This window comes from Electrophorus electricus, chromosome 9 (genome assembly GCF_041902795.1).
Source record: "Electrophorus electricus isolate QZ-2024a chromosome 9, ASM4190279v1, whole genome shotgun sequence".
NCBI lineage: Eukaryota > Metazoa > Chordata > Actinopteri > Gymnotiformes > Gymnotidae > Electrophorus > Electrophorus electricus.
The window spans coordinates 8,280,001-8,302,518 of NC_137505.1; the positions used below are offsets into that span (position 1 = coordinate 8,280,001).

At 43.7% G+C, this 22,518-nt stretch overlaps 1 protein-coding gene across 5 annotated transcripts in view; it reads right to left on the minus strand.

Moving 5' to 3' along the window:
* Positions 1-21,945, minus strand: part of mid1 (midline 1) — a 22,972-nt gene extending 1,027 nt beyond the window's left edge. Inside the window, exons 1-10 of one of the 5 annotated variants that reach the window (XM_081720569.1) lie at positions 21,850-21,945; positions 10,240-10,982; positions 6,460-6,555; positions 5,673-5,780; positions 4,225-4,373; positions 3,317-3,444; positions 2,956-3,099; positions 1,440-1,601; positions 896-1,100; positions 1-746 (exon numbers count right to left, since the gene is read on the minus strand). The exon at positions 1-746 is cut by the window's left edge and continues 1,027 nt beyond it. In XM_081720569.1, coding sequence (XP_081576695.1) covers positions 398-746; positions 896-1,100; positions 1,440-1,601; positions 2,956-3,099; positions 3,317-3,444; positions 4,225-4,373; positions 5,673-5,780; positions 6,460-6,555; positions 10,240-10,982; positions 21,850-21,922 — 2,157 coding nt within the window. In that variant the 5' untranslated portion in view covers positions 21,923-21,945 and the 3' untranslated portion in view covers positions 1-397. Of the gene's footprint in view, positions 747-895; positions 1,101-1,439; positions 1,602-2,955; positions 3,100-3,316; positions 3,445-4,224; positions 4,374-5,672; positions 5,781-5,991; positions 6,556-10,239; positions 10,983-13,248; positions 13,579-16,791; positions 16,896-19,141; positions 19,686-21,849 lie in introns of those variants that run through there. The other 4 variants (XM_081720568.1, XM_035522861.2, XM_035522864.2 and 1 more) reach the window with 4 other exon arrangements.
* Positions 21,946-22,518: the final 573 nt, after the last annotated feature.

Consider the following 22,518-nt stretch of genomic DNA (forward strand, 5'->3'; position numbering starts at 1 on the left):
GTCATGTGATAGCATAAGGTAAGGCAATATTCTGACATGGTGCGCATTGTTTGGATGCATATGTGGAGGTTTTATTCACAGGGAATCTCTGGAATCATCCTTAATCATTTCCATAACATCCATAACCTAACCCTAACCTAGATCGCTTCATCCACAATACCAAGGTTGGATGCTACAATGTCATGAGAGCAGACACAGGCCAACACTTTAATCACTTTAAATCCATTTCGTTTGGTCTAACTTAAGCAACTATGGGCTACTGGTATTTATGCAGCCACAAAAATACAACAATTATTTATTTACTTCCTTATGGGTGGTAGTGCAGCCAGACAGGGCAAATGGGCTGTTGCTCTGGTAACTTTAGCCCCATCTTGCGCACATGCTTGCCCAGCATGCCCTAGACCTGTGGCTCACTTGCGTCCAGGTGGTCTGGCACAGGTAGGCCAGTGACGATGGATACTCCCTTGCTCCACACACTGAAGATGGGGCACACTGGCTGGGAGAAGGCAATGCTGAATTCGTGGAGGCGCTGTGTGCCGGTGGCGCTGTAGAAACCCAGAGAGCCCGAGTCGTAATCCAGCAGGACACCAATACGGCGAACATGTGGGGGAGGGCTGACAGGAAGCTCTTTGCCGTTGTGCCGCACCACCCACGTGCTGTTGCAGCGACACAGCACCCAGGAATCAGAGTCCTTCCCAAGCCACTCGTGTTTGGGCGAAGACTTGTAGGCGATGCCAATGGCAAACCTTTAGAAGAGAGAAAGTGCTGCTTGTAACGTGGTCCTAACAGGAACCACAGGAGTCTGTTCTACATCCTACTCTGTTACTGAGGGGAAGTGTGTTTGTAAAGGCCCACTGCTTTTCAGTAACACATTAAGTCTTATGCTCATTCTTACCATGTGCTTCCTCCAACCAGAGCCTCCCAGTAGTGGCGCCCGCTGTCGATACAGACGTTCCCAGCGATGCCGTAATCCGCTGGGCTGCTTAAGTGGTCCTGAACATGACTCTTCTTTGACATCTCGTCCCTCTCCACAGTCAGGTTATCGTGAGAGACTTTCAGCTTCCTGTGACCAGACTTTGGATCCAGTTTAAAGGGCTGGCCTGTAGAGGACGACAGCACAAGCATTACGTGCTTCAGGTTGTGTTATTGTCTTATGTTGCACGATGTATGTCAATGTTACTCATTTTGCTGCCATTTGATTTACCATTAATTGAATCATTTTTGAAGTATAATTTTAAAAATACAATTTCTGATTGATGTATGCTAATGCCACACACTGTGTGTGATCTGGTCCATGTTCAATCCCTGTTGAGGCTGATCTCCTTATTCACAGTCAAACTCACGTTAACAACTTTACTATTGGCCACAGCGATTGATGGCATCAGCTGGGATTGAATCTTTTGAACCTCTGACCTTAATCCATAAATTGTAAAACTCACTGTTGGTTTTAAGTTTTGCTGGTTCGCTGCTGCGGCCCCCAGCGTGGTTCAGGGCCTTCACCCTGAAGATGTACCTGGTTCCACTCTGCAGACCATGCACAGTGTAGTGGTTCTGCTTGATGTTGGGCACAAGCATCCAGCTCTCTGCTGAATTACACAGACCTGCATGGAACAAGCACAATTAACTCAAATAACTCAAACATCAAACACACCACCCTAAGACAATTAACCCGATTAACTAAAACATCAAACACACCACCCTAAGACAACCCAATTAACTAGACAATTAACTCAAATAACTTAAACATCAAACACACCACCCTAAGACAATTAATTCAAATAACTCAAACATCAAACGCACCGCCCTAAGACAATTTACCTAAATAACTCAAACATCAAACACGCCACCCTAAGACAATTAGCCCAATTAACTAAAACATCAAACACACCACCCTAAGACAATTAACTCAAATAACTCAAACATCAAACACACCACCCTAAGACAATTAACTCAAATAACTCAAACATCAAACACACCACCCTAAGACAATTAACTCAAATAACTCAAACATCAAACACACCACCCTAAGACAATTAACCCAATTAACTAAAACATCAAACACACCTACCCTAAGACAATTAACTCAAATAACTTAAACGTCTTACAGTCAATAAGAAAGCATACAGTGTGACTGCTATTTTCACAGACATGTCAACTAAAATATGTCCTTCAGCAGGAAGAAATAAAGCAAGTAACTGTTATGCTTTTCCACTACGATCTGAGTCCTGTTGGATTAATTCTATATAGTTTGCATTCCCACATGCTGTGGGTTTATAGGGTTGCCATATGTCCTCCCAGACATGTCCTCTGTTTGGGAGCTAAAAATGAGACTTCTAAGTTGCCTAAGAATGTATATTTGTTTTCTAGAGTCACCAAACACCGTGTGGCGGTTTTGCTTCTTTAGAGGTCCCACCTTCCTCCTTGCATGCCACAGCTGATTAACCGTGTACATGCCCTACACACAACCACCGGTCAGACTGCCTCTCCGTGTGTGTGTGTGTGTGTGTGTGTGTGTGTGTGTGTGTAGCTGCTTCACAGAAGCATATTCCCATGTGTGTTTAGTTCAGCAGTAGAGTTTTGTCACCTGATTTTTATTTATTCTATGAACATAAAAACAAATATATATTTATTTACTTTATACATTTAAAAATTTTTACTTGTATGGGACAGCTGAATGCAGAGGAGTACTATTATCTGAACATATAGACTCTGAAGGCATTTGTTTTTTGTTCCGTGAGTCTAATAAATAAATGTAAAAAAATTAATAAAAGCTAAAAGTTGTTATGTGTACATACATACATGAGACCTGTAAGATTTTCTTTTGAAAACCAATATACAGTTTGCTTAATTTCTAGCTGTAAACATAGATAGAGGAGGACCTTAAAGGTTAGATGGTGTAGTTCCTTCACACATGACGTTTCTGTGCTGTTCCCATGTTGTCCTTTTGACACTTACTGACAATGTTGGCCTGGCCGGTGTAGATTGTGTACTGGAGCTCATAGGAGACGATGCTAAACTCGTCCTCTGCTGTCCAGTGGACAGTGATGGCATCATGAGACGCCGTACAAAGGTCTTCGCGGATAGCCGGTGGGTTTGGAGCTACAAAAACAAATTTGTGTAAACACTTGGCCCAAAATCAGGCTAAATGACAAATCTGTGTGTATCTATGTCATGGCAATGATCTGACTTCTAGTTTGACTAGATCCGATATGACTACTATAGATTCAATTGTTTTGGATATGGTTACTATGGATATGGCTGCCTTGGATATGGCAGCTGTGGATATGCTAATTCTCGTTCTCTAATCGGTGCTCACCTGTCAAGTAATCTAGAGCTTCTAGCATCTTCTTCTCTCTGCTGAAGTCCAGCGTAAATGTGTCAAAAGTGTCACTCAAGTTAATCTCAGGAATCAGGATCTGTGACGATGCTGTTGCCATTGACAACCTGAAACGATCAAGAGCTACATAAGCTAAGGCTAATAAGGCAAAAGCATGATGCATTAAAGCTGATAAGAAGCCACCAAATAGTCCTATGTAAGTTGTTCAATTAGTTGCAGAAAGTTGTTGAATTGAAATTATGACCAAATCAGTCTAGGAGCAGAAAATGTGCTTTTGGATCTTTTGCGAATGATACCTCATTAAATGAGGTACTGTTTATAATATCAGTAACATTAGTTTCTGTTACCTTTCCTGTCACATCTACTGCCATGCACCAAGTTTTGAAACACAGTTACAGCCAACAGAATAATAGAAACCTGGTCAGTTAAGAAACCTTGAGGGAGAACTAGACCTCATGGTTTGTGTAAGCACAGGAACAGGGCCATGCAACAACAACTCCAACTCCACACTTACTTCACACATTAAGGGATTAAAGCACAATCTTACAGGCTTCAAAATACTTTCAAACAAGACAAGTCATGCCAGGATCAACAGCTTGTTGGCGGACCATATCTTAAAGGAGACCAGGTTCATCCAGGTTCATCCAGGTTCATCCATATGCACACACATTTCAAAAATACAGCACTCCCTCATTTAACAAAAATGCCCCATGGAATGCCAACGAACTGAACACCCCTGTGTCTTCACAATGACCTTCATCACTGGCGCACTGCAAATGAAAATGCTTTCATGGCCAAAGATGTTCTAACATGGTGCTGAATAGGTTTTTAACCCTTTTCTGGTCAGTGTTGACAGTGTCTTGCTGTGGTAGAGACCCATGATTCACCTCTCTGAGATGCTGCGGGCAGTCTGCAGGAAATGGGCGTGGTCTGTCTCTTTAAGGGTGTGGTCAGCCTGATTGATGAGGGTGGAGGACCTCTCGATACACTGCTTACAGCTGGCGATCTGCTGTGCCAGCTTATGTAACCTCACCGCCTGAAAACCACAGAAAACAGTTGGCACAACAAGCCACAGTGAAGTAAACAGAAGGTAAACATGTGACCCAGATACCAGAGCCAACCACACAGGGTGGTGGAAACTCTCAGTTCCACCCTAGGACAGTGTGCTCTGTCAGTAGATCCCTCTGAAATATCTACTCTTTCTCACTCACTGACCCCCACACAAATGTACTCACGGTCTCACTTTAAAATGACTACTCTCACTTCCTGGTGAATGGAGGGAGATGTTCCACCTTTGACACTGGCATGCTGTGAGGAAGGAACTGACACTCCTTTAGGAGACCACAAATATCTTCTCTCTCTTCACTTCAGAACTCTCAGACAATACATAATACCAGGAATAATAAGGCTATATGTATGAGAACTTTCAACTTTCAAATGGAATATTTTTTCTTAATATCAAACAAAATTTTAGAAATACTGTAGACATAATATTTGGTAAGCAGATTATTTAATTACCTATATGAATCTAGAACAATATTAGAAAATACTAGAAAGACCATCAAACTCTTTTAGGTCAAAGAAATGAAAACAGTTTGGAACCGAGCAGAGCAGCATGTTGTTAAGTGATCAAATCTAGCCACCGTGAAACATTCAGCACCTGTAAGAAACACAGACACTCTGCACGCTGCCATCACACGCTACATCCTCACCATCCTTTCTTTTCATTTCATCATTATCAACATTTCCATCTGCAGTGGTTTTGTCAGTTTGTGCCACAGACAGAATTATAAGAGGAATACAATTACATAAGACTTAATTAACGGGAAATGCAATGCAGGCATCAGTAGGAACATTCCTGTAAATGCATTCTGATCGGTTAAGAAGTGCTCTAACTGTGCCGATGTTCGTGCCCCTCATTAGGGGCAGAATTTGTTCATGTTTGGTCCTTGAAACATCAGAAGCTAATGATTGTTTTTAATAGACTGAGCCATGGTTATTCTCCTGGGCAGTTACACTGGGGTAGTTTGATACAGTGATCGTGCAGTAATACTGGGGCAGTTTGATGCAGTGATCGTGCAGTTATATGGGGGTAGTTTGATGCAGTGATCTTGCAGTAATACTGGGGCAGTTTGATGCAGTGATCATGCAGTTACACTGCGGTAGATTGATGCAGTGATCATGCAGTAATGCTGGGGCAGTTTGATGCAGTGATGGTGCAGTTACACTGGGGTAGTTTGATGCAGTGATCGTGCAATAATGGGGCAGTTTGATGCAGTGATCGTACAGTTACACTGGGGCAGTTTGATGCAGTGCAGTGGTGCATTGATCCTACCTTGCCTTCTTTAATCTTGGTCCCAATGATTTGCCTCCTTTGCTGAACAATGTCAATAAGAACATCACATTCCTCGATCAGCCTGTCTTCCTGATGGGACGCATTCATCTGAGAAAGAATTCACACATCTCATATATCTGCACTACAACAGACAAAAAAAGGACAATGAACGTACCTCCACGACCTGACATGTCTGGATCAGTAAACGTACCTCCACGTCCTGAGACGTCTGGATCAGTGAACGTACCTCCACGTCCTGACACGTCTGGACCAGTGAACGTACCTCCGTGTCTTGACACGTCTGGATCAGTGAACGTACCTCCACGTACTGACACGTCTGGATCAGTGAACGTACCTCCACGTCCTGACACGTCTGGACCAGTGAACGTACCTCCGTGTCTTGACACGTCTGGATCAGTGAACGTACCTCCACGTACTGACACGTCTGGATCAGTGAACGTACCTCCACATCCTGACACGTCTGGACCAGTAAACGTACCTCCACGTTTTGACACGTCTGGACCAGTGAACGTACCTCCATGACCTGACACGTCTGGACCAATGAACGTACCTCCACGTTCTGACACGTCTGGATCAGTGAATGTACCTTCACGTCCTGACACATCTGGATCAGTGAACGTACCTCCATATACTGACATGTCTGGATCAGTGAACGTACCTCCACGTACTGACACGTCTGGATCAGTGAACGTACCTCCACGTCCTGACACATCTGGATCAGTGAACGTCCCTCCACGTACTGACACGTGTGGATCAGTGAACGTACCTCCACGTACTGACACGTCTGGATCAATCTGCCCAGCAAGTTTTCCAGCTCACTGCTCCTCTTCATCAGACTACTGAGGTTCAAATCCAACATATGCTGGAGAATCCCAAAAATCACATCATGACATAACATATTAGAGCTGATTTTAAAAATCAGATTTTAAATAATAATAATAAAAAAACAATACACGGATATCAAAAATAGCCACAGAAATCCAACCAGGTCCATCCATCTCTGGAGAGACTGGACATTTCTTCAATGTGACCTGGGTTACCCTGGTATTACTTTGCTTGCCTTGCATTGCCAACAAGATGAACACTATGAACAATATGCACTGCCTTTAAAATCAACACTGAATAAACACAGTGCAATGCCTTTAAAATCAACACTGAATGAACACAGTGTACTGCCTTTAAAACTTAGTCTAAGTAAACAACAATGTTGGTCTTGCTCCAGATAGCGCATGTAAGTCAATGACCCACAGAGAGAGCACACGTGTGTCAGATAATGACATAACAGAGAGAGCGCATGTGAGTCAGATAATGACCCAACAGAGAGAGGGCACGTGTGTCAGATAATGTCATAAAAGAGAGAGTGCATGTGTGTCACACAATGACCCAATAGAGAAAGTGCACGTGAGTCAAACAGTAACCCACAGAGAGAGCGTACATGTGTCATACAATGGCCCATAGAGAGAGCACACGTGTGTCAGATAATGACCCAACAGAGAGAGCACACGTGTGTCAGATAATGACCCAACAGAGAGAGCACACATGTGTCAGATAATGACCTAACAGAAAGAGCACACGTGTGTCAGATAATGACCCAACAGAGAGAGCACACGTGTCAGATAATGACCTAACAGAAAGAGCACACGTGTGTCAGATAATGACCCAACAGAGAGAGCACACATGTGTCAGATAATGACCTAACAGAAAGAGCACACGTGTGTCAGATAATGACCCAACAGAGCTTCAACCAGACGCAGTAAATACAGACCAGGAGCAGCAGGGCTAACATTAACGCCAGTCCTAGCAGCGAGAAGCCCATAGACATAGCCTGACACTACCGTTACCACAACGTGAACACACACTCACACACACACACAAATTTTTCTATATTGTTATTAAATTAATAGTTTGGCCAGTGGTTGTCACTTTGAGTAAATAAATTTATGTTGTGAACATCAGTGATATATCTTAGTATCTTTTATTCATTGCAGTGATTCAGGATGTGATAGGCCCTACTTGCTGATTGGCCAATACACATAACCACACATGAACAAGGGCAGCACATGTACTTCCTGTTTAAGCACTGATTTTAACGCAGTTAGAAGCACTGGTAATTAATATTGCAGGAAATACCAAATCAGAGCTCATGATATTGCTGTAATATTTTTATAGGCTGTCATATTGCATATTTAAAGCCAGGATTTTATTGACAAACCCAACCCATATACAAGAAGAGACAGAAGAAAACATGTGGGCTGCATTTCAAGGCCAGAAACGCCCTGAACCAAGGCAGCGTCCTGCTCTAGCAGGACCTTCTCAGGAAGGAAGGAGGCGCTCCACGCCAAAGCCATGGAGCCCAATCCAGCGTCCACCCAGAGGAACAGACACACTTCCCTTTCTCATCCGTTCAGGGTTTCTATGTATTTTCATTTTAGCAGACGCTGCAATTGCCAAGAAAGGTGTGTGTGTGTGTGTGTGTGAGTGTGTGTGTGTGTGTGTGTGTGTGTGTGTGTGTGTGTGTGTGTGTGTGTGTGTGCACGTGCTGTAGTAAAGGATATAGTATATAGAGGAATTTATAAAAATGGGATCTGAAACTTTTACAGATGTGGTGATGTATTATGATCTTTGTTCTCCCACTGACACTCAGCCCAGCTGCATGCTGGTCTGAAACTCAGGTGGGTGTCATCCTCCCTGTGGTGTAAAACTTAATGCTTTAATAAATTCCACTCTCATTACAGTATGATCCTGCACATTCTGAAACAAATCTAAATATTTCTCAATCTTGACAAATTTGATGTTAAATTTAATGACAAATGAAATTTCCCATGAAATACACTGCCTGGCCAAAAAAAAAAGAGGTCACACTCTAATATTTTGTTGGACCGCCTTTAGCTTTGATTACAGCATGCATTTGCTGTGGCATCGTTTCCACAAGCTTCTGCAATGTCACAACATTTATTTCTGTCCAGAGTTGCATACATTTTTCCCCAAGATCTTGTATTGATGATGGGAGATTTGGACCACTGTGCAAAGTCTTCTCCAGCACATCCCAAAGATTCTCAATGGGGTTCAGGTCTGGACTCTGTGGTGGCCAATCCATGTGTGAAAATGATGTCTCATGCTCCATGAACCACTCTTTCACAATTTGAGCCGATGGATCCTGGCATTGTCATCTTGGAACATGCCCGTGCCATTGTCTAGTAACACTAGACAATTCCTGCCCAATTTATCTGCTCACATCTGATTTCTAATTAAAAAAAAAAAAAAAAAAAAAAAGTTAATGAACTAATAATAATTGTAAGGTTGCGAGTTCAAGTCCCACCTCTGCCAAGTTGCCACTGTTGGGCCCCTGAACAAGACCCTTAACCCTCAATTGCTCAAGTTGTCACTTTGGTCTCCCATGGTAACCTATTTCTTGCACACCATTTGCCAGATCGCTGGTCTCCCATGGCAACCTGTTCCTTGCAAACCAGTGGCCAGATCACTGGTCTCCTACAGTAACCTATTCCTTGCACACCATTGGCCAGGTCACTTTGCTGTGGTTGACTATTTCTCTCCAAGAATTCAGGTGGGTCAGTAACATAATTTAGCCATATGGTCTTTAAAAATCCCACCAATATTAATCAAGATAAACATCACATGAACAAAGACTGCATTCACAGAAGTAAAATACCATTCCAAACACACTGAATGAACAATGTAGTCACGCATATGTGTGCATGTATATATAAATGCTGTAAATGTCACTAGAACTCATAGTTTCTGGAGTTTGAGGACTCTTCAGATGTTTCATGCATTCTGTGAATAATGACCCTACACGTCTCCTAATGCAGAGTAGAGGGACAGTGTGAACAAAACAGAGCACATTAAATTGAAATTCTAGGACACTCTGACATACTACTGGCTAATAAAAATGCACCTGTGGTTCCCTGGGGAATTTTGGACACATCAGTGGAGAGACAAGATGTGCAGGCTAAATATTAATCTTGTTTAATTATAGAAACGTCTGCTACGTCTGCTGGTTATATAACAGAACATGACTTTACCATTCAGCACAAATAATTTACTCCCAAAACAGCATTACATGCTGTGATTTGTCAAGGAGACAAGGGTAAAAAATGATCATATCCAAAAACTCACTAGATTACTGAACCAACTCCAGATTACTGAACACAACTCCAGATTACTGAACAAACTCCAGATCACTGAACCAAATCCAGAATACTGAACACAACTCCAAAATACTGAACAAACTTCAGATCACTGAAAACATCTCCAGATCACTGAACCACCTCCAGATTACTGAAAGTAAAAAAAATCCAAATGGTTAAAAATGATATGTTTATTTTTATAATGCCATAAAAAAGAAACATTTTCTCAGTAAACATGTAGGACTGATCTACCTAAATATTCACCTTACATTAATAATGTTAACCTCACATCATGGAATCTGGTATCAAATACAGAATGAGTTCATCTTGTCTCCCAGTACCAGCAGTAAACAGTAGCAGCTAGTGAGTGTCAAACACTTGCACTCAGTGTTTCTTACCTTAAGCTTGTCATATCTCTCTGCGAGAGCAGTCACCTGGTGCTCGCGGTGCCGTCCCACCAGTTTGCAGAGGGAGCAGATCAGCTGTTCGTCTGTCACACAGTACATGTTCACCTTCTGGTCCAGGTGCTCAGCACAGGCCAGCCCAAGCAGGTAAGAGTGAGGCAGGGGCTCTGTGAGACGGTGGCCCGTAAAGGGCTTCTTGTTGGGGTGTGTGGCTCGTAGACACTCCTCACAGTACGACACCTCGCAGGTGATGCAGGTCTTTACGGCATCCTGAGGTGGGTCCTGCTCACAGAACTGGCACAGGACGCTTTCACCGGGCGAGCTCATGACCAGTGCGTCGTTCCCTACGAAGGGGTATCGGTCCCGGTCCTGTTTACAGCGGCGGGTTTCGTCCGGGGAGCTGGGTCCACTCAGAGAGGCCTTCTGAAAGCGGTCGATGATGTTCTGCAGGGTCACGTTGCGTTTGAGCTCCTCTAGGCCTTTGTGGCTGAGGTTAATGACATAGCGGCAGGTGGGGCACTGGAAGACAGCGGCAGGTTGTGAAGGCTTCAGAGACGAGGTGCAGTGGGACACCAGGACACGCTGAGCGCAGCTGAAACACAAACTGTGGGCACACGGCAGCAATAGGGGATCCTCAAACAGCTCCAGACAGATGGGGCAGGTCAGCTCAGACTCCAGGGTGTCCATCTTCACAGGGAAGAAAGTGAGGTCAGTGTCAGCGTAACCCAGGGAAGGACCTGCAGGTACAGTAGAGACATCTGTTAGAAACATCAGCTTCAGTACAAGCACCCACACACATGTGGCCACTGGAGGATGAGGTCAAGTGAGGATCTGCTCAGGGGAGGTCAGGAGAGGTCATGTTTCATTTATGAAACAGATAAGGCTTTCAGGTAAACAACAGGCATGTCTAAGTCACTTTATTATTGGAGAGAGTGGAGGTGAGAAATGTGCCGTGACCAGTAAAGACACAGTAAAGCCACAGTAAAGCCACAGTAAACACACAGTAAAGCCACAGTAATGACACAGTAAAGACACAGTAAACACACTCAGTAAAGACACAGTAAACACACTCAGTAAAGACACAGTAAAGACACTCAGTAAAGACACAGTAAACACACTCAGTAGAGACACAGTAAAGACACAGTAACGACACTCAGTAAAGAACACCACAAGTCTAATCAGTTATAAGTCCTTATGTGATTCAAAGAGTCACAAAGGACTCTTTTAACTCCTAATTCAGCATAAACAAAATCTCACACACACACACACACACACACACACACACACACACACACGCACACGCACACATGCACACCTACACACACAAACAAACACACACTCAAATGACTGGAATGTCAACTTATTTAATTAGGTTGAGCAAAGAGGTATTTTAGTTGCGCAACACATAAGAAATGTTTGTTAAGCAGCAACACAGAATATCGATATTTTTTTCTTCCTGTGGTCCGGCACATATCAGCTAATAATTCAGCCAGGCAGAATATCATGGCAGAAACTGGTGAAGCAGGACAAACCCAAGTGCTGTAAGCATTGTGTCTGTATCCCAGTCACCTCACAGTCAATTTGCACAAAGAAGGAAAAGTGTGTTACAGCAGGCTGGTGTGAGAGGACCCTGGGTTTACTCCGTGAGGACGCACTGGATCCTTATATCCTCCCAAACCCTCCTACTCCATGTTTTCTGTTCTCACGTGGTCTGCAGGTGTGCACGAGTAGGTGACCTTTCTCACAGTGAAGGGATTCATCAACAGAGTGTCTCAAAATTAAAGTCCACAGCTGGTGAACAGGCTGTCCACTCATCTACTGGGACATGACACACACAGGACTGTCTCACAGCACTTTAGGACAAAATCACAGTATCAAATTTACAAGTGATTCAAAATTCTGTGGCTTAAAGAGCCAGTCTGGCCTGTTAAGTGGGAAGTAACCTTAATCCAAGGGACAGGTATGAGGGCAGGCACATCACAACACCTCACAGCACCCACAGTTTCACTCAGACGGAAATGTAAAGATGAGCAAACATGAGGCATCACAAAAATGAAACCAAATCTAAAAACAGTGTAGTCTATGGTTATTATAGTATACTAACATTCCCCATCAATAGAACATAAAAATACATTAAGCAAAGAAGCATCTGATAAGATGAAGCAGAGAGCCTGCCGTGTCTCTCTGGGAGATGCTGGACACTGCACACTAACACACAGGGCAGGCTGTCCTGTATATACCCACCGTGTCTCTCTGGGAGACGCTGGACACTGCACACTAACACACAGGGCAGGCTGTCCTGTATATACCCACCGTGTCTCTCTGGGAGACGCTGGACACTGAACACTAACACACAGGGCAGGCTGTGCTGTATATACCCACCGTGTCTCTCTGGGAGACGCTGGACACTGCACACTAACACACAGGGCAGGCTGTCCTGTACATACCCACCGTGTCTCTCTGGGAGACGCTGGACACTGCACACTAACACACAGGGCAGGCTGTCCTGAATATACCCACCGTGTCTCTCTGGGAGACGCTGGACACTGCACACTAACACACAGGGCAGGCTGTCCTGTATATACCCACCGTGTCTCTCTGGGAGACGCTGGACACTGCACACTAACACACAGGGCAGGCTGTCCTGTATATACCCACTGTGTCTCTCTGGGAGACGCTGGACACTGCACACTAACACACAGGGCAGGCTGTCCTGTATATACCCACCGTGTCTCTCTGGGAGACGCTGGACACTGCACACTAACACACAGGGCAGGCTGTCCTGTATATACCCACCGTGTCTCTCTGGGAGACGCTGGACACTGCACACTAACACACAGGGCAGGCTGTCCTGAATATACCCACCGTGTCTCTCTGGGAGACGCTGGACACTGCACACTAACACACAGGGCAGGCTGTCCTGTATATACCCACCGTGTCTCTCTGGGAGACGCTGGACACTGCACACTAACACACAGGGCAGGCTGTCCTGTATATACCCACCGATGGGTTTCGCCACATTTTGTGCCTTAGGGCCATTCCAGCTTGCGAACACTTCTGACCCAATTCACCAAACCTTTTTCTTAGAGAAAAATGTCCCTGAGAAGGCAGAAAATCCAGATGGTGAAATTTGCCATGTTGTACTAATCCAGACACTGAGCTCTCATCCCAAACTGCACAAAGAGAAAATGAGAGAGAGAGAGAGAGAGAGACTGAGTGGGAGAGTGAGAAAGAGACAGAGAGAGAGAGACTAGGAGAGGGAGTGAGAGCAACAGGAAAAGCTACTCCCGATAATTCCAGGAAAGCCAGCTCCACCTAGTGTGACTGACTTGAGAGAAAGAGAGGTGGGGGGGGGGGGTAGAGAGAGGGAGGGAGAGAGAGAGGGAGAGAAATAAATAGATAAGAGAGAGAGAGCCAGAGAGAGAGAGAGAGAGGGAGCACAACCCCAGGCGGAGACTGTCTCTCCTACACTGGATGGATGGATCAGTTACTTCTGTATTGTTCTCGCCAGACTTTTCCCACATACACAATGATGGCCTGTGTGTGTGCGTGTGTGTGTGTGTGGATGTGTGTGTGTCTGTGCGTTTGTGTGTGTGTCTGTGCGTGAGTGTGTTTGTGTGTATGTGTGCATGCGTTTGTGTGTGTATGTGTGTGTGTGTGTCTGTGTGTGTATGTGTGTGTGTGTCTGTGCGTGAGTGTGTTCTGGTGGTGTGTGTGTCTCTGTGCGTGTGTGTGTGTGCGTGCGTGTGTGTGTGCGTGCGTGTGCGTGTGTGCGTGTCTGTGCATGCCTGTGTGTGTCTGTGCGTGAGTGTGTGTGTGTCTGTGCGTGAGTGTGTTTTGGTGGTGTGTGTGTGTGTGTGTCTCTGTGCGTGTGTGTGTGTGTCTGTGCATGTCTGTGCATGTGTGTGTGTGTGTGTGTGTTTATGCGTGAGTGTGTTCTGGTGGTGTGTGTGTGTCTCTGTGCGAGTGTGTGTGTGCGTGCGTGTGTGTGTGTGTGTGTGCGTGTGCGTGTCTGTGCATGCGTGTGTGTGTGAGTGTGCATGAGTGTGTTTTGGTGGTGTGTGTGTGTGTCTCTGTGCGTGTGTGTGTGTGTGTGTGTGTGTCTGTGCATGTCTGTGCATGCGTGTGTGTTTTTGACTTTTGTTTTCTGTTTTTTGACTTTATTTCTGCTGCTGCTACTGAGACATGTTGGGCTCACAGATGAGGTGCCGTCCCAGGAAACAGAGAGTCAGTAGAGGTAAGAACTCCAAAAGAAAGCACAACTGAGAGAGAGATAGAAAGAGAGAGAGAGAGAGAGAGAGAGAGAGAGAGAGAGAGAGAGAGAGAATAAAACCTTTCATACAGTGGAATGCACTTGGACAGGTGGAAGCCAGTCCCTGCCAGTCTGCATCTGAGCAATGTCCCCAACACCAGCCAGGCACAAAAAGAAATAAGAGGCACTTAAGCACATGAGGGCAGTGAGATCACACTTCGGTAACTCCTACAAGAGGGGTGAGGTAGAGGGGCATCAGTTCTAGATGAAGAAGAACTGGTCACTGCTCAAAATGTCCCACTAATAAAACCTCCCACTTTCTTTCTTCTTTGTGGTTCTAGAACTGCTGCCAGCCACATCCAGCAGTGAGATTCCACTGAACTAACGGGTATTGTGTATTGTGTGCATTACTGAACTAACGGGTATTGTGTAGTGTGTGCATTACTGAACTAACGGGTATTGTGTAGTGTGTGCATTACTGAACTAACGGGTATTGTGTAGTGTGTGCATTACTGAACTAACGGGTATTGTGTAGTGTGTGCATTACTGAACTGAAGGCTACTCTCTTCTCCAGTCATATTTTCGTTATGAGTGGTGTTGACTCCATGTAGTTCAGTCTTTGCAAGGAAAACGATACTGCACCTCTCTAAGGTCACAGAGAGCACTGGGCAGAACCCCAGCCTACGCACCTCTCCCTTATGCAAGGCTCTGTTTTCAGTGAGGATACACACTCTACCACTGGGATTACATCTTCTGATGCATTGCGTTCACTTTGGCTTGTGTGAATGCTCTCTTGTTCTCTCTCATTCCTGTTTTTATGATTCATTGCTGGCAGGGAGTTTGCACATTAATTGTCCAACAAAATGACCCTGCCTTTTTAAAACTACACTCCCCTTCTACTGTGCCTTAAAGCATTTGATTTTCTCTGTAATGCAACACATTCCTTAGACTGCCACTTTCCAGAGCAACATGAAAAACTGAGCAAAAAGTCAAAAAATCAAAGAGACAAACTGTGAATAATCGCAGTGATTAGCCAGAGATTGGAAAGCGTAAAGGAATGTTTGGTAAAACAGACAGTGACATCTACTGGTAGATATTACCCAATACAATGATCAACTGAATGAAAAGGTTTGCTTATGTGCTCTTTCAGAAAAAATGAGCCAAACCCAAAACAGTGTTACTTTGAAAATTTTTGCATGATTTTATCTTTGTGTACAAGAATAGTGTAAGTGAAATGATTTGCTGTTAGGGTCATTACATGTATTTGATTTTTTGTCATTTCTCCTAGGTATCAACACTGATTCCTGTATTTAACAGAATTCTTGTTCAACTGTATCTAATCCTAAAACACACACCCACACACCCACACACACACACACACACACACACACACACACACACACCCACACACACACACACACACACACACAAAACAAAAAAACAACAACAACAAAAAAAACAATGAATGAAGCTACAAACTGAGCCACTGTGTGGAGAAAGCACGCACAAATATAGAACGCTTAGATACTAGCACTCTCCTAGTCTGATAAAGATTAGAGACCAGCACTCTCCTAGTCTGATAAAGAATAGAGACCAGCACTCTCCTAGTCTGATAAAGATTAGAGACCAGCACTCTCCTAGTCTGATAAAGATTAGAGACCAGCACTCTCCTAGTCTGATAAAGATTAGAGACCATCACACTCTTAGTGTGATAAAGATTACAGACCAGTACTCTGCTAGTGTGATAAAGATTAGAGACCAGCACTCTCCTAGTCTGATAAAGATTAGAGACCATCACTCTCTTAGTGTGATAAAGATTAGAGACCAGCACTCTCCTAGTCTGATAAAGATTAGAGACCAGCTCTCTCCTAGTCTGATAAAGATTAGAGACCATCACTCTCTTAGTGTGATAAAGATTAGAGACCAGCACTCTCCTAGTCTGATAAAGATTAGAGACCAGCACTCTCTTAGTCTGATAAAGATTAGAGACCAGCACTCTCTTAGTGTGATAAAGATTAGAGACCAGCAATCTCCTAGTCTGATAAAGATTAGAGCCCATCACACTCTTAGTGTGATAAAGATTACAGACCAGTACTCTCCTAGTGTGATAAAGATTAGTGATCAGCTCTCTCCTAGTGTGATAAAGATTAGAGACCAGCACTCTCTTCGTGTGAAAGATAAGAGTCCAGCACTCTCCCACTGTGGTAAAGATTAGAGATCAGCACTCTCCTCGTGTGACAAAGATTAGAGACTAGCAATCTCTTCGTGTGATAAAGCCATAAATCTGAACATACCTGCAGCATGGTTGGTCCCACTATTAGATTTCACGGTGGGAGTTAGAGCAACTCATTCTGGATGAGCTCTGAGACTGAATTTCCACCACTCTGTCTAAAAGGCTCTCATGGTTCTGTCAGCAGATGGTTTGTTTTTATCTTAGTTTCAGTATTGCCTCTCGATTCATCTTCTGGCCTTGGCCTCATTCTCCAGCCAATGGCAGAGAAGCAGGGTGGGGCTTGTCTCTCCTGTCAGTGACAGAGGACCAGAAACAGCAGAGTGGAGGCGGGGCATCTGCTAAACTGGGTCTCTGAGAGAGCGTGTTGTACCTGTTATTAAAAGCCCAGAGAGGTAATGTGAATTTTAATAACATGAACATTATACTGTGGAAATGCAGAAAATAGTTTTAATACAGAGGAAAGACTTTTCAGAATCAAACTCATGCTGCCAGCTTCAGAAATGTGTATATCTGATATAGTTGTGGCTAGATGCACATATGCAGTCACTGTCTGAATACACTAATATAAATCCACATTAATAATTAATAATAATAGACAACAGCACAGAACGATGAAGCAGTTAATCTCAGTTCAATATCCTAGTGTACCTATAAATGGTCCTCAGTATATAGATATAATACACGTTAAAATCCTTCATAGACTTGGCATGTTTTTACAATTTAATTTGAGTGTTCTCTTGAGTTTACAGTTGTCTTCAGTCATATACTTATTCTGTTTAAATACTTCACTGGTTTATTTTTCTAATGAGGGATTTTGCTTCTTTGCAGTATAAACAGTTTCTTTAGTCTGAGTCAGAACACATTTTATTTTCTAGCCACAGGAGCCATGTGCAAGTGATTGTGGGAAATTCTTTTGGTCCATTGGCACATGCTCAGTGCTGCATTTTCCAGACCTGTAATTGTGGAGCCACACCAGGGTTGCAGGCCACTGTGTAGAGACGACTACTACTACAAGCACTACTACAAGTGCTACTACAAGTGCTACTACAAGCGCTACTACGAGCGCTATTACGAGCACTACTACAAGCGCTACTTCAAGTGCTACTACAAGCGCTACTACAAGCGCTACTACAAGCGCTACTACAATTGCTACTGCAAGTGCTACTACAAGTCCTACTACAAGTCCTACTACAAGTGCTACTACAAGTGCTACTACAAGCGCTACTACCCTGTGGCACATGCAGTTACGTCACCAGTGTCTCCCGCTCACTGCACCACAAACCATCTCGCCCGTGGGCTCGGATTCTGATAATCACTGTTTCACGAATCAACCAGAGCAGTACATTCTACTACCAGAAATCTCTTTTCCCACTCTGGGAGCAATTTAAAGCTCTGATTCTGATTCATTTTAAAGCTCTGATTCTGATTCATTTTAAATATCGGATTCTGATTTATTTTATAGCTCTAATTCTGATTTATTTTAAAGCTCTGACTCTGATTCATTTTAAAGCTCTAATTCTAATTCCTTTTAAAGCTCTAATTCTAATTCATTCTAAAGCTCTGACTCTGATTCATTTTACAGGTCTGCTTCTGATTCATTTGCCAGCTCTGACTCTGTATCAGTGCCACATTCAAGCTTGCACAACAAACGGTCAAATTTCATTAAAGATGAGAAACAGAAACTTATATTGCCATGAGAACAGTGAGGTAGCCCACCGTACTAATAAACTGAAGCTTAGCCAGTGTAAAGAGTGTAAAGAGTGTTTAACCACTTCCCTACATACCAACCAGAACAGTGCCATCACAGAGAGATCAGAGCATTAGTGCAGGAGTGGCTACTAGCTGAGACTTGCTACGGTCACCAAGAGAACTGAGATTATAGCAGAAACGTCCCAGCAGAAACATCTCAGCAGAAACATCTCAGTAGAAACATCCCAGCAGAAACATCTCAGCAGAAACATCCCAGCAGATATGTCCCAGCAGAAACATGCCAGCAGAAACGTCCCATCAGAAACATCCCAGCAGAAACATCTCAGCAGAAACATCTCAGCAGATCTGATGACACTAATCTCAATGAGCTGTGCTAGTTTAGACTAATTCTTACCACTAAGTCTTAGTTCCACATTATCCAGTGAATGCTAGAGTAGGAAATAAGGATCTAACAAAATCATTCACACTGCATTTATTCCCCCACACAAATGGTCTTAATCAAACAGCATACTAAACACTGCAGATAGTGAACAAGACAACAAGCTCGTGATCTACACGTTTAAGAATATCCTTCGATTAAATACCATGTTTAGAAATAACCACAATAAGAGTTTAACAATAACCGATATGACATTTTTAGCATTAGTAACATTAGGGTTAGATTAGGGTTAGATTAGGGTAATGGTTAGATTACATCTTACCAGGTTGTCATCTGCATCTGAATGTAACCATGCTCACAAAGGATACCGATAATCAAAAATGTACTCACACACACACACACACACACACACACACACACACACACACACACACACACACACACACACACACACACACACACACACATATATTTACACACATACACACACATACACACACATGCACACACACATGTTCACATACACAGGAACACACATACTCTCTCAAACATACACACACACATGCACACAAAAAGACACTGGACCCAGAAGCACTCAGGAAGGCCTCTTCCTTGCAGCTTCAATCTCTGACAAAGTGTGTGAAATTCTGCTCAAACTCTGGTAGTCCTCCCAACACTGACGTGAGGACACCATCACGGCTGGAAGGCCAGGCACTTCTTTTCTCTGCTTCCTGCCTCTGCTTTGTTTTAGCTGGCTGGAATCATGATCGTGGTCCCAGGAGGCCTCCTGAATGAAACAGTTCCTCCTCTATACCTGTCACTCCAGACAGTATGATATGCTGGGCTGTTTTTCTCTCGATAAGATGCCCATTCTTGTTGTCAGAGGCTGCCTGGAAGAATTTGTACCCATGAGCCATTTCTAGAAATGTCTGATAGTTTGGTAATTTGCATGGAAATCATGAAAGAACACAAAGAACTGACATCCAACTCTAGTAAATGAAAACATTCAGCCTGTCAGGATTTTAAATGTTTGGAGACGCACTTTTCTCTCTTCTTACGTTAAACGCTTGATATGCTACACAGTCCAGCTGTCTTACTTTCTATGAGGTGCCAAATCTTTCTTTGCAGTATGTGGGTCTAGTTTTGCATACTGAAGTGGGTATTCTAAATGACTTTGAAGAAAGAACTACCCAGCAGAGTGTCAGACTAAGTCACTGGCATGTGTGTGTGTCGCTAAAGACTGGCAGAGGAATGGGGGTCTTTGAGTGGGCTTCATGCCGTTCATGTCGTTGCCATGGTGCTGAGAGGGCACACTATGGTGCATGTTGGCACTGCTGTCCAGCAGAACACTAATCCTTTCTATTGCTCTCTCTCTCTCTCTCTCTCTCTCTCTCTCTCTCTCTCTCTCTCTCTCTCTCTCACACACACACACAAACACAGCCCTGCCTGAAATGTCCCATATAGAAACACACATCCCTTCATCCCAAATTTCTCATCCAGACACACATATACACAAAAGAAACTTACAAACACCCTCCCAACACAAACACACACACACACACACACACACACACACATACACATATGCCACACACACACACACACACACAGAGGAAGAGTATGTGGACAGAGGAAGAGTATGGGGACAGAGGAAGAGTATGTGGACAGAGGAAGAGTATGGGGACAGAGGAAGAGTATGGGGACAGAGGAAGAGTATGGGGACAGAGGAAGAGTATGGGGACAGAGGAAGGGCCTTACAGAGCCTCTGATCCATGGTCACCTCCTGCTGGACCCAGTTTAGCATGAGCTTCTCCAGTGTTAGAACCACACCAACCACACGTTAAACACAGCGATCTGCTTTACTGGAATGTCATGTGATGTTGAACGTAACTACCACATTACTTCAAAGACATTTTAAGACTGAACATAGTGGCACTTAAGGAGGTGATGGTCTGGAAGTCTGGAGGTTTGTTCTTAGTGGTGGAAATAGAAATGTCATTCAGAACTTTGATGACCTGACTGTCTCTGTACTGTTACCCTTCCAATAATAAAAGTGTAAGATCTGTCATCAGCACTGTACTGTACTGAAGACAGATGTCCACCAGGTCTCAGACCTGCTGCGGTGTTTTATAAATGTGCCATCAGTTACTCCTATCCTCCGCCTCCTCCTCATCATCATCTTCATCAAAACCATCACCATCTTCATCATTATCATCATCATCATGTTCATCATTTTCATCTTCATTATCATCATCTTCTTCATCATCTCCATCTTCATCGTGTGTCCTCCATCAGTGCATCTATTTATCTGAGACTACACTGAGCTCTTCTGTTGTTCACTGCAGTCGGACTGCAGGTAGACACTCACTTCTCCTCAGGACACACCGTTCCTGTTTTAGCCTCCTGAGTTGTCAGCACACACTCCTGCTCCACCCAAGCTGTGTCCTGAGCGCCGTGTTCTGGAGTTCTTGCCAGGTACCAAACTTGCTGATGCTTTCTTTATCACTCACTGTTTTACCACAACTGTTAACTCTTCAGATATGCATTAAATCTAGCAATTATGATAAACACACACAATGTTCCAATTAATATTCGACTAGTTTAACACACTGACAGTAGTTATATGCCACCCTTGTGCTGTACTATAAATAATATAATATCACTTATAACAGTGTGTTCTAGAATAAAATACTAAAAGCTGAATAATGAAGGAATTTAAGTTGAATTGAAGTTAGGAGTGAAGTTAGGAGTGAAGTTAGGAGTGCCCTCAGAAAAACCACCTCTCATCTTAAACTAATCCACACTGCACAGAAATCAGACTCCGAATGAACTAATCCACACTGCACAGAAAAACTAAAAGACTAAAACTAAAACAAAACAACACAAGATAAAAATTACAGTTGGCAGACCCATATTTCAGCCCTTCTCTATAAAACATGATTTCCAATACTTAGAAACACTCAGACCTAGTGTCAGGATTAGGGTTATGTTAATTAAATCTCATGTTCCAGCAAGAGCCACAGTACTTACGGGATATGTAAGCCCAAACCTGGGCTAGGTGTGTGGTGGTGCTGTGGTCATGTGAAGGATAGAAGTGGCACATGGAGGAGGACTCCAAACAAACACTCTCACCTGCTGTGGCCCCGCCCCCAGGTGTCTAGTCCCACTCCTGTGCCCTGAGCTGTCTGCGTTCATCAGAACCATGACGTAGGGGGCTCGGTTGGTAACTCCACTGCACGGTGAACGATTCGATTAAAGGTGAGCACACATTCTCTGTAAATGAGGACATAAAGTTGGCAGGGTGTAATGGTTGTATTAAGAGCAGAGCAGGTAAGCTGGCATTTCTGGACAGATGGTTCAACCAGGAAGGCTGTAGTGTGTCTACCAAATGACCCACGGGACTTCGCACAGAATAATGGGACCCATTTAACTCAAATCATTTTAGTGATTTCAGCTGCTCAAACTCGAGGATGTGTCTGTCCAAACACCCTATGGGTTGCGCAATAATAAGATGGAATAATGTGTATATGAACAGTTGTTCAACTGTGAAGGTTGTTACTAATTCTCTTGCTCCAAATATATGCAGAGAGAGAGAGAGAGAGAGAGAGAGAGAGAGAGAGAGAGAGAGAGAGAGAGAGAGAGAGAGAGAGAGCCCCACCAGCTACAGCTGTGAGTCTACAATTTACTACACAACACACA